This window comes from Thermobia domestica, chromosome 6, assembly GCF_964235325.1.
Source record: "Thermobia domestica chromosome 6, izTheDome1.hap1.1, whole genome shotgun sequence".
In the NCBI taxonomy this organism is placed as follows: Eukaryota; Metazoa; Arthropoda; class Insecta; order Zygentoma; family Lepismatidae; genus Thermobia; species Thermobia domestica.
Genome location: NC_137459.1, coordinates 244330799 through 244344374, shown reverse-complemented (window position 1 = coordinate 244344374; position 13576 = coordinate 244330799). Strand labels below are relative to the sequence as shown.

Sequence of the window (13576 nt, the reverse complement as noted above, 5' to 3'; positions counted from 1 at the left end):
AGAGGAGGACGTGGAAGAATTTTCTTTCAATATAGAAGAAGACGACAAGAAAAAACATCAATTTAGAACAAAAGACGAGATACAGAAAAGATTAAAACAGATCGCTAAAACATTTATCATTGACCTTTTAAATATAAATCCCGATTTACCGGAATACCAGCGAATAGCTGTAAGTAATACAAATACAGGGATGTTTTTCATACAGTCCGGAGGATATAGGTTATTTTAGGGGATACGAACATAAAATACACATAGATAAAACTGTGTCAATCCATCACCGTTCCCCACCTATTCCATTAGGAATGAGGGACCAAATTGATAAGCAGATACAACAGACCAGTTGTTTGGCTTTTAGATGCCAAAATCATAACTAAGACACAGACGAGTAATTACTCTTCGCCTCTAATTGCGATTGAAAAACCAAACAGTTCAGAATTCAGGCTTATGTTAAATCTACAGGTATGTAATGGTTATACCAAATATTTAAGCATCCAGTTTCAATCTACAGAGGAAGCTTTGCAGGTTTTAAACGGGAAAACCCTAATTTCGACCCTGGGCATCTCCTAATCGTACTTCCAAATCTTATTGCATCCAAAAAGCACTAAATACATGATGTTTCAGGTGAACCATACACGTAAAAGCTATAAATTTATTTGATGCGTAATGGGCTATTGATCAAGTTTTCAATCTTTGGCTATTGTCATTAAAATGATATTGCATAGCTTACCAAAACGCATTACCAATTTTGCAGATGACCTCGTCATTGGCTCATATACGTGGGAACAACAATTCTCAGAGTTGGAGCTTTTATTCCAGAAATTACGGAAGCATGACTTTAGAGCCAATCCCAAGAAGACACACTTGCTATATAGAGAACTTCCAGTATTAGGATTCCTTGTATCCGGAGAAAAGATCAGCATTTCACCAAAAATAGCAAATAAAATCAAGAATTTTAAGAAACCAACTACTAAACGAATACTGAAGAGCTTTATAGGTCTTTGCTCTTATCTTCGAAGTCATATTAAGGAGTTCACGACAAAGATAGAACCGTTTCAACAGCTCCTTACTAAAAATGCTAAATTCAAATGGACCGAAAAACACGTTGAATTATTTGAGAAACTGAAAGAAGACATTTTGAAAGCCCCATCTCTCTACCATTTCGACGAAAAGCTAGAAATAAGGCTCCATACTGACGAGAGCTCACATCAACTTGGGGGATATTAGCTTGTTATAACCCCAAACAGACGAAGAAAGAATTATTTCCTATTGCAACCGTCGTCTTACAACTACCGAGTCTAAAAGTTCAGTAACTCACAAAAAGAACTATACGCTATTATATATGTTTTACGTAAATTCATATATTTCCTACTTAACCGTAAGTTTAAACTGTTTACAGCCGCAAAATATCTTACATCTCTACACACGCATCCTGACAAAGTAGAAAAATACACACGTTATACACTTTTCTTAGCTGACTATAATTTTGACATCTGCCATATTGAAGAAAAGAAACACCCGGCCTATATCATCAGCCGCTTAGAACAAAACAGCAATGATACTCCAGAACCCACGGACCTACATCAGGCAACCAAGGATACGCATGCACACCGTTCCAATTCTTTAGAAGAACCTATTCTTCAAATACAACAACCAGGGTCTTTGAAGAACTTACGGGAAGAACAGCGCAAAGATGACTCCTACGCTGATATAATAGCAGTTTTGGAAGAGAAAGAATCAACAAAATGTTCTACTATGAGAGCAGCTAAGTATTTTCGCTTAAGAAACAACCTACTTTACCGTACACAAAAACATCCAGAACTTGGATTAATTTATCTTTTGTGTATCCCGAAAAGTTTGACAGGAAAATGGTTCGAGTCTATTCACAAGGATCCGTCACCACCCCATTTTGGTTTTCCGAAGACATATAAGACCGTCCTCCATAAATACTATAGGCGAAACATGAAGTCATGCTTAGCATTTAGAATTAAGAACTGCAGAGAATGTCAACTCTTAAAGAAACTCCCGAAAAAGCCGCAAGGAGAACTCCTTCATCACCCGCCAGGCCTTACAAGAGAACGATGGATGCTTGACGGTTTAGGACCTTATCCACACGAAGAAGGAAATCCAAAATACGTTTTAGTTGCCATCGAAACAAGCACTCGTTATATAGTTACGAAAGCTGTTAATAGCATCACGGCAGATGCAACTGAATAATTCTTATTGGAAGTAATTATTTTAAAATTCGGCGCCTTTCGTTTTCTTCATCTGGACAAACACCCACTACACAGAGCGAAGAAACTTCAAAAACTAGCAGAAATATACAATTTTGAATTTAAGTACTGGCCAGCTTTTAATCACCAAGATATAAGATTAGTCGAGGTCATGAATAAAACGCTACAGAATTCCTTAAAAGTTTTCGTCCAACAGAATCATGAAACGTGGCAAAAACTATTACCTCACATCACTTTCGGTTTAAACAGTTTCGTCCAATTAGGAACGAAGAAATCAAGTTACTTTTTAATGTACAGGTACGAACCAAGGACAATCGGCGATTGCCAATTACAGACTGCTCCCCGGCTACAGCTCGAAAGAAACCAACTTGTAAAATTAAGAGAAAGAATACGTCAAAATTTACTAAAGGCTCATGAACAACAAAATAAATAGTTTGACAAGAAACATAAGCAAGAAACTTTCCACAATGGTAATAAGGTATTAATTTATTTTCCTTTTCGACGGGTCGGTGAATCGTCACAATGGTCCGACAGCTACTGCAGACCGGCCACAATGCTTTCAAAACTAAATGATAATCTCTACCGAGTTCGCATGCCCCACAATTTCAGGGAGAAAGAACAGAATATCTCTATAGACAGAATAAAACCATATTATGATGGCGAAGAACATTTATAATACAGGGATAATAAAGTACGCAATAGCTAGGAGGAAGAATAGAAGAGAAAAGAAGAGAAGAAACAAAAATAACATGATTCCAGCGGATGCGAACCAGCAACACGTGCCGAGCACACTTCATATTTCAGCGGCAGAAAAAAGGAAAGGAACAAGACATTCAATAGCAGAAAATGACATATACAATATAATAAGGCTAATTATTTGAAGTGACCAAATCTAGTACATACCTTAGTATTCACATTGCAAAAGATCCCTTGTCTTTTTTCTTTTCTCCCTTATAATTCCTCCCCTCACTGCATTATGTCATTTCGCCCGCCTGCATACGTACAATTTCCTTCAGTCAACGAAATTGCAAGCCAGCCCTTTTCTTTCCGCCTCGAGTGAATGAACTTCACAAAGCCATCAACGATGTTTTTTTCGCTTCTCCGCTGCGAATCATGTAATTGTCACTAACACAATACACTATATATATATATACATAGAGTGTTCAGAAATTCAGGATTTTCAGTTGACATACTTTCTTCCGACATGACTACGTTTATCATAGTAGTGACTTTAATCATTATATAAGTGTGTTCTGTCATCCATTTGCTACGACTAGTAAGAACTAGATCGATATTAGAAACTTTTCAATAATAGCACCCTATGTCGTGCGAACTTCATAAAATATACTACGGACATTACCATCAGTGACGTAGTTATAACTTTTATTTATAACCACCAGAGCTTCGACAGCCTCTCCTTTTGAGGGAGATAAGTAATGTATATTGATCCTGCTTAGGTTAAAGGACAAACTGTTAGTACTTCAACTTCACTTTTTGTGTGATAGTGTCTTATACAGTGTTATATAAGTGACCAGTGCTTTTAACTTTGATTTTGTGTTCAAGCGTTTCAGTGCATTCCAGTGTATGCTGCGACCAATCTGCGGATTCCTAATAATGGCAAAATATAATCCTGTGGCGTATTTTTTTCTACGCCGCGGGCGCGTAGTGTTCTGCATTTCTTCACATCATGAGATAACCATATGTTTACTACCCGTGTTGACAGTAAACAAATACAACGCAGACGACAGTACCAAAGAGGAGTCGCTCACAATCGCCAGCAGTCTGCAAGACGGAGATTACCGAAGGTAGTCGACATCTTAGGATAAAAGACAGGAACGCACCTCAACAAGCATCAATCTATCCAGGTTGATCAAACCACCTAAAGCCCTAAGGCGCCCGGCCATTGGGTTCACCTTACCCTCTCACGACGCTTGGTCAATTGAGAGATACCTATGCTTAAAGCCCTAAGGCGCCCGACATTGGATTCTCTCTTACTCTCACGACGCCCGGTCAAAGAGAGAAACCTCACCTACAAAAGCCGTACGACGCCTGGTCATTGGTTTCCTTCCACTTTCTTACCTAAAATTATTAGAGGAACTACTTATTGTAATACATTTCTGTATTTAAGAAGATATTTTATAATAAAAGGTGATGCGAAAGTCCAACTTCCCGTTTACGATAATTGCTCTACCTTACATAAACTGAGAGAATTTTACAATATATACCAATGACAATTAACCAATATTTTCTTTACTCTTCTTGAACTATGCTGGTCTGTTGGATTTATCAGTAAAAGCGTTTAATCAGTATCAATTTAGGAAATAACGACATATTGAGGTTCTCTTAGGCTTCACAGCGTAACCCTGAACGTTCATAATTGATCATATGTAATTGACTAGAAATTGGGTAATTTTGAATATGGGAACATTAAAAACAAAGTGATAAAATATTTCATATATCAAAACATAATTTGACAGAAACATGAAATATCTTGTCTAGAGTTCAATCTTTTGGTTAAGTTACTTTTAAAATGTATCGCGTTACTTTGTCACCAACTTTTCCTTATATACAGTATATGACGCAAATTACACAAGTTGATAGTTGTTACTACGTATAGAAAGCTTCTAAACTTAAGGAGACGATTTAGGGTACCAGGGTCATACCCAAAGGAGCGGCAAGGGATCCATCAAACCACCCACCTGAACCAATAAAAACTACTAAACACTGGTTCAATCTGTTTATTTTTCAAGATAATTATACAAGAAATTTATCGAGTTGGAAATTTCGACACCTGACTGTACAAGAACTTAGTTCATAATAGTCTTCTTTACAGTCAAACCAAGAATTTCTTTAAACGAGAATCCAGATACAAGAAACCCACTTAGCCGGATATACAGTAATTTCCTAAAACCGATATCTGACCTCTACTGAACAAAATTCGATCCATTTGATCGTGTTGTATCATCTGTACCGACTCTAATGGCGTAATTGGTTTAAATGGATTGGCTTACGGTTTGTTCACCACAGAGCTGAGATCAGAGTGACCGCTCACATGTCACGCCTACCGAACCGATACTTCACCTCAAGCGAGCTGAACCAAACCGAGCTGGTTGTTCACCCAAACCAAGGCGGCTCGAGTCGATGGCTTGTCCAACCGAGCCGGCTCGAGCTGTTCACTCAGTTGGACTGGATCGAGCCAGTTGATATCACTACTCGGGTTGGGCTTCTGTTTGGGCAAAAAAATTCGACCGTGCAAGTTTCAGCCTTGATGGTAAGAATTACAGTCAGAGTGGCCCAAAAGTAGGTATACAGACCAGCATCGACCAAGTACGACATTTTAATTTATTAAGATAATATATTTATTTACTTTGGTCTCTTCAAAGGTTCAGGTATAAATGAAAAGACATTAATAACAAACAATGAAGAAACTACTGTAAGTTAATACCTGTGTGGAAAATGAGAAAATGATATAAAATGCCATGAGCCGATCGGTACTGGGCTGTATACCTACTTTTGGGCCACCCTGTGTTGTCATTGTGCTCACGATATTTGAGGCTGTCTCATTATAAAAATCTGTTGATGTCTCGTTATCGAGACGAGATGAGATGCGGGCAGTGTCCCCTCTCATGAGCAACACTAAAAATATTCCACATTACTGCTTACATTTCTCATGGCTTTCGCTTTACAGTCTAATCAGGCCATGATTTCAAAACGAGCTAAACGAGCGAGACATTTATCAAACTCGACTCGACTCGAAACTCGACCTCAAAAACAGTGACTCGACTGGTAACTGGACTCGAGAAAATTACCTTTGACTCGACTCGTAACTCGACTCGTGCCCATCTCTAGGGAAAACCTACGCACACAGTGTTTGTCCACCACGAAGTCCAGGTGGCGTGAGCTGGAAGTCTTATAAACGGCTATATCCGTCCGTCCGTCTGTCGACAGATATCAAAGCAAGAGTGCTAAGAGATATAGGGACACTCTTTTTTTCTCTTTCTTTAATCGATTAAACGTTCCAAGAATAGATTTCATTTCTACTGTTAATCTTCTATTCGAATCGGAAAGTGATAGAAGCTGTTTCCAGTTTCAACATTAATTGCCATAGAACAAAAAGAGTAATCGATAGCAACAAGCGTTTTTTAAATGTATTCGGCGTCTGAAAATTATACTATATTCACCCTTAACACTCTACTGAAACCGGATGTAGTAGAAATTTACTTGTATTTCCTTTTTCAATACTGATCTCCATAGAGATAAAACAGTAAAAGATATCAGAAAACGTTTTTTCGAAATCGTTGATAGCGGCTACTTGGTTTAGGCGCCCGGGAGTAGCATCTGCTTTAATGCCAAATGCTGGCATGGATTCAGCGTCCAAAGAATAGGTTTCAATTCCTCTGTATCGCTGTGTTCAAACCAGAAATGGTAGAAATCAACCATTTCCGTTTTCGTCATCGATTGTCACAGAACGGAAACGGTAATAGAAAGTGATATTTCTTTTTGAATCCATCCAGTGTCTTTAGAAAAGATCTTCGAGTGTCTTCTCCTGTATTTCTATAACGTCAGTTTCAACAGCGGTACCTCCGCCCTCCAGTGATTAGGCGCAATCCCTCCAAATTTTCTATTCTCCTGACCCCCCTCCCTAAAAAAATGGTGAAACCAAAATAACTTGCTTTGTAGACTAAATTTTATTCAATTTAGCACTTTTAAAAGTACTTTATGTATAATTACAGTTTGATTTACCATTTTCAATGAAAATTTGTATCCCCCCGAAAATTCTCATGAGTTCAAGCTGCGTCCTAAAATCCCTTGTGGACAACCCTGAATTTTATATTACCAAATTCGGCACAATTTTCTTCCTTCATTATAGCTGATACAACAGTGTTGCGTTGCATGCAAAATGTTTCACTATTACTTTGGAAACATTCACGTATAATCGTTTGTGCGTGGTTGGAACACAGAGCACAAAAGTAGTTATGAAGCGTAGAACTGGGTGTTGTTCTTATTATTTTATTTTCAAGTTTTAGGTCCTACAGATCTGTTTAAGGGGACCATGAGAGACAAATTATTATGATGAAACGAATGATGAAATAACAACATATAACATATAGTTCATGTTCTTTAATTCAACCTGAACAAGGTTTGAATTCCTGCAATACTATAGTCTTGTGGTCACCTACCAAATGCCTTGAACCGCTCGACCATACTACCCGGAAAGATGCCATATTTTGCAATATTAAAAAAATAAAACTATTGTTATAGTGTCCGTATTATTGTAGAACATTAATACACGCTAATTTGTACGAAATGTATCCATTTTAGTGAAGACACAATAGTAGTTCTGTGTTTGAGAGCATAAATTCATCCATTAACATCAGGAATCCTTTATGCTGATATAATTAACAAAATACTGATATTGATAAATTAAGATCTATTTTGAAGAATTAACATTATTTATCTTTCTCCTTTTTTAGCATTTTCCCCCTGAAATTTCAGTTTAAGTTCTAAAATTCAGGCTTATTCTGGAAGCAGTTTTGATAGGTCACGTTTACAAAGACTTAAGGCTGATCTCTCGGTCAAAATTTCTATAATATTGTCAGAAGATGGATTTATCGAAAATTTTAAAGATCTCTTTGAATCTTGTTTTAAAAAGTACCTATTGGTTGAGAAATGATTTTACCTTTTCTTCGTGTGTGCATGTGCTCGTTAGTAGAATACTACTAAAATAATTAGTCTTCCTCTTTAGTACAGTCTCTGTTATCTGCATAGCCAGCATAATTACTCTCATGATATAATCAAGGATCACATTTTGTTAGATGCATCCTCCATCCTTTGGCACTTTGTAAAGCAGTGAAAGTTGCTCACTACGAGCTCTAGGTTGCCAAAAGTTATGTTTTTCTATTTATGTTCTCCGCTGAGCCTCGATGTTATACTTATTTAAATCAATTCATACAAATTATATAGCAACATGCGTAATTATTATCGTATGAACTGACTTCTTAAATCAAATAACAAGTTATGATATGCTTGAGGAAACCCGTCCACACAAGCTTGGCATCATTACATTAGCAGATGGTTAAATTTATGATCCATCTGCTCAGAGTTGGAGGGTGGTATGGAGAAGTGTTATTTTTAATGTCCTACTTTTAAAAGAGATCTGAGAATAGCATAACGAGTTGAGTTGAGTTGAATTTCAGTTTAGCGTCCCTTTCAGCAGCGAGGCTATATGAGACGTGGACCTACTGATTAACGTGGAATCCGAACCACATGAGAGAATAGCATAACGAATTCGCTGGTAAAATACTTACGTTATCTGCAATAAATCTCTTTTTATTGGCGAATGAAACTTTTTTTTTCGAACATTAATTAGAGCAAACTCAATACTTGTTTTCACACCCTGCTGTTAAGTGAAAGCTATTCTTCAACTCTACACTGTTGTATTTTCACTACATATATTGGAAGTTACCATTTAACGTGAAATGTTATTTTCTTTCGCCTTTATCATGAACTCCTTACCTGTCATCCATGACGATCTAATCCTTTCTTGAAGATATAAATAAAAATACTTAATGCTAGTAAATAAGGTATAATAGGTAATTCGAAGAAAAACAACACAGAAATTCTATTCTTCAATGCTTTGGTTCTATTCACTGCCACAACGAAATATGTTTTACAAGTGTTCATGTGATTTGTATACTGAAAAACAGAATCTTACAGTCTTCAAGAGGTGGTCATGCCTACACAGCAGACTGGTCTCACAATGCTAGTTTATAAAACATTTACTAGCAGCGAGCTGCTTTGTTCTTTGTTATTATAGACAAGACATCCTCCTTACCTACACAAGCAAAAATGGGGAGTTTGGTACTTTCTGATTGAAAGTGGTACTAATTGTACACACACTAAGTACAGTTTTACTCACCTATAGGGAGTTACATTGTCTTGTAAAACTACTGCATAATCAAACCAAATACTTCACAGACTTACATGTTTTGTAATGATGAAGTGTCACCATGCCCCGTATCGATTATTTTATTTGACCGTAATGATCTATGACCATGGTTGTGGGCATGTAAGGTTCAGTGATTTATGTGAATGTTTTTATTGTATTGGGGCCAAACACTCCTACTGCAGTGTTCTCACAACATACTCTTTGTTTACTTTTTGTTTTGTTTTTCCTGTCTTACATTGTTCTAAAAAGGAATGTATCAGTTACTTAATTACTAAATACACTCTAAAATGCAATATGCACTTTAGATAAGAGTTTATGGTCTACAAGATGCTATGAACTTCTCCTTGGATTTATTTTTTTCATTTTCGAGTTGAATTTCAAATATTATCAAAAAATGCAATCAATTAATAATTTATATCGTAAGAGAGAAGCTGCAGCATCTTAATTTGACACATACAAAAATTCACAATGATATGTTATCAAGATACAATTCACACCAAAAAAAGGAAAAAAAGAAAAAGGTTAAAAAAGAAAGAAAAGGAAGAAAAGAAAGATGGGGAACATGAGAATTATTGCACAGTACAGACTTAAATGCACATGGCAAGAACCCAAAGATAACTCCTATTTTCTGACATTTCTTAAATTAGAAACAAGAGTATTTTTGTTTTTCTTTTCTTCTTTTTAAACAATATTTTACTCCCAAGTAAAGATTGTTTCTTTGAGTTTTATAAGCTCAAACTTATGACTAGAATATTGTCCTGGGAGGTTTCAATTTGTCGTTGTTGCTTGCGCAACGATACTAGCTTTCAGTTCTTGCCATCGTAGGAACCGTTTGTACATTTTGTGCAGTTACTCAACATATTACTAAATTATTCAACACACCATCCATAACTCTGTATCTTACAATAATAGCTAAAAACAGAGTAAACAGTGCCCAGGCCCACGTTTCTTGATCAGTCAAACAGACAAGCTACTCACAAGATAAGTGAGATGTTGGGCTTACAGTAAGTACAGAGTGAAGGAATCCAACATTCTCAACAGAATACACCAAAGACTCAAAAGCTCAATGGTCAATTTATGCTTATTATTATTGTTCATGTCTTCACATTGAGCTCTGTGATAATTAAGTAGAAAAGAAGATTTACAGTTGCTTTGCTACAAATCAAGTATGCTATAAAAATGTAAAAATCTGTGCATATCTATTAGATAAATCACTATTTCGACTCAGCAATCGTCAACTAGTCCTCAGATATTGCAAAGAAATTTCTTTTTTTAAAAAAGTTCAGACCAAGTCATTTAAATTGAAAGTCAAAACAGTGGTCAGTACTGAGTCATTTTACAGGTAATACCATTTACCCTATAAACAGCTTTCAAACACTGTGTACTTAATTTGCAACTTAAAAAATCACACTATACTAACACAGGAGACAATAATAACACTATACTTGTCAATTAGACAATCCAAAAAGCACACTTCTTTTATTATGCAGCTGATAACCTCCGACCAATCACACATAGCAACACTTCTAACGTGTTTGCTAGAATGTGGGTGTGGGCACAAGATGAACAGTCTATAAACCTTCACATATGTGCCCCTTAATAAATTAATAAATACAAATAAATTACACTAACACTCCAGACAAATGTAAGTGAAACAAATAAAGTTACTACAAAAATAATAGTTTCAATTGCTGGAATGTTTAACAAGGAGATCAAGATGTGTTACAATATTAACAAGATGCCTGGGTGGCCAGGTGAGGAAGTTGACTAACACCTAGGACACACAGCAACACACATAAAGGCTATTGCTCTGTTATTAAAGTGAACCTTCACGGCAAGTCCTTCTATGTTTCTTTTCTCGTTAACGTCAATTATCATTCCACCCAACCAACCACAGTTGATGTGAGCAAGAACATAATACTATTTTTTTTCTAAAATATATCCGTATATGTATATATACGCATACCTATATATACATATATATATATTACTTCATTCATGGTTCTTCTCACTGAAGTTCATGTAATGGGATGATTATGAAATACAATAAAAAATAACAAAATAAATGTCATGATTTATGTCATGGCGTTTAGCAAACAATACTTTTTCGGAATGTTAAAGTTGAAATGAACCCGCTTTCTTGTATAATTCATTGATAATATGCTCTTTTCTTTTTTTCTTATTCTTAAAAAGAAAAAAATAAATATGACTAGATAATAAACAACAATATAAACAAACATGCTACTAAAAATAAGTTATTCATAATAATTTCATAACACAGATAAAAAGAAAAAATCGTTTGACTAGAATCTATCAATAAATACAGGTCCCTGCGCTGACTAGACTATTTTGTTCAGGGTTTAAAATATGAGATCTGGGAAGGGTCACTTGTCCTCTGCACATATCACCCCTGCTACCCATGATGCTCGTCGATATATATATATACCACAATCCATGGTTTTCATGTGACACCCTTCAAGCTAAATTAACACTTTGGAACTGCATTCTTTTTGTGTGGGCGTGTATATATGCATATGTATACTTGTACATAAGAAATATACACTGACATATATACATAAATTTAGTCCTGATTCTTGGAGGCTAGGAAACTGTTTTTAAATTTGTATGCAAACCCCTGAGATTAAAGTTATTTTCTCCTTATATTTATATTATTCACGTTTCGACAGGAGAAAGGTCAGTTTTCATCTTAGCTATTCAAGATTTATACTAGAAACTATAACTTTACCTCACTCGAAAGTTTTTCTTTACCTCCAAGAAACAAAACTCTCATCAAAATTTATTATTATTTTTCTTGTGTTGCAACAGCTGGTCACAAAGTGTAAAATACACCTTTTTCTTCCAGTCAACAATTGTTACGGGGTCACAACTACGAAGAGGACTGAATATCACACTTATTTATTACACTTTTTATTATGCTTTTAATGTTCTTATTTTCCCCTTGTGAAATCACCAAGTATAATGATCTTTAGAAGATAAATAGTTCTCACTAGTCGTCGTCATCGTCGTCACAAATTTATGTCTTCGAAGGGAAAAAAAATATCCAGTCACTTTATTATTATGCTTATTTGGAATGAATATCAAATCTGTTTTCGGTTCATGAGTTAGGTACCACAGTATGGGAAATCGTGTCTATTTTCTCCCATGAAAAAAAAAAAAAAAACACCGAAGAGTTATGTAACACCACAGATTTGTCTAGTATAAAAATGTCGTTTCACAGGAACACCAAATGGTGGTGTTGCTGTTCACGTATTGGGTAGCTTGCATGGTGTCACAAGGCATCAGTGGTATGCACCTGCACAGGCTGCTGAACTGAAGCCACCTGGGCAACCTGCCCTGGTGCTACTTGAACCACGGTGGTGGTAGCAGGGGTCGGTGGTGCAGAGGTCTTCGCTGGCTCTTCGTCTTTCCATTTGTCCATCGACCGTCTGCGAGCGTTCATGAAGAAATTGCCAACAGTTGTAGGTTCCAGTCCAAGTTGTCGTGCAATCGTAACTTGCATTTCTTTTGAGGGTCGCTTCGTTTCCTGTCACAAAGAACAGAAAAGCAAAGATTAACCATATGGATACGAGTTTATATTCAATAAATAAGTTCATTAATTAATGTGGTGGGTTTAACAGTATTACACAAAGCTATATATATATATATATATATATATATATATATATATATATATATATATATATATATATATATATATATAAATGTGAAACTATTACTTAAATAAATTAGAAAAATAGAACGCAGGTGCATGAGAGATTAGAAATCAATGTCGAAGCACCTGGTAGTTATATTATATACTTCTCTGAAAAATCTGAATCAGCTTATATGATATTTATCAATCATTAATAATTCATCACTTACACGTGTCATAATCCCTAATATTCAATTCACAATAAATTAATTAACAGCATCAGACACACTCATCTCCTAATGGTTAGCCTTTAAGTAACCATGTTATTTATACCGTACTAATTCTTATATTCGTCGTTAACACCATATTCAACCAACGGAATGATTTCTTGAGCTCGATTCAAACAGCATCCAACTTTTTAAAGAAAATAGATTAAAACAGGATCCAACTTAAAGTAACTTTTAAGTTGTTGAGTTATGCATGTAATAAACGACCACAATGTGAGTTTTTACATGACTACGTTATAAAATAGCACATTATAAATTATTCTTTTGACAATATTTTACAATTATTTTACGTTTGTATAGCTCTGCAAATATTTCTTTTTCACACAGATATCAGAAATATGACTTATATAATGTTATTATTTTTATTGGTGAAACATTTGAATAAAATCTAAACTATTAATGAGGCTACATGTAACAATTGTACCTTGAGCAATACAAAGTAACTGACAAAACGATT

The 13576-nt window shown here is 35.6% G+C and overlaps 1 protein-coding gene across 3 annotated transcripts in view; it reads right to left on the bottom strand.

Annotated features, from left to right (window-relative positions):
* Positions 1-8851: 8851 nt before the first annotated feature.
* onecut (homeobox protein onecut) overlaps positions 8852-13576 on the bottom strand; it is a 588009-nt gene continuing 583284 nt past the window's right edge. For 2 of the 3 annotated variants that reach the window (XM_081762691.1, XM_081762693.1), the window contains exon 4: positions 8852-12724. In XM_081762691.1, coding sequence (XP_081618817.1) covers positions 12470-12724 — 255 coding nt within the window. In that variant the 3' untranslated portion in view covers positions 8852-12469. The remainder of the gene's footprint in view (positions 12725-13576) is intronic. The other variant, XM_081762694.1, reaches the window with a different exon arrangement.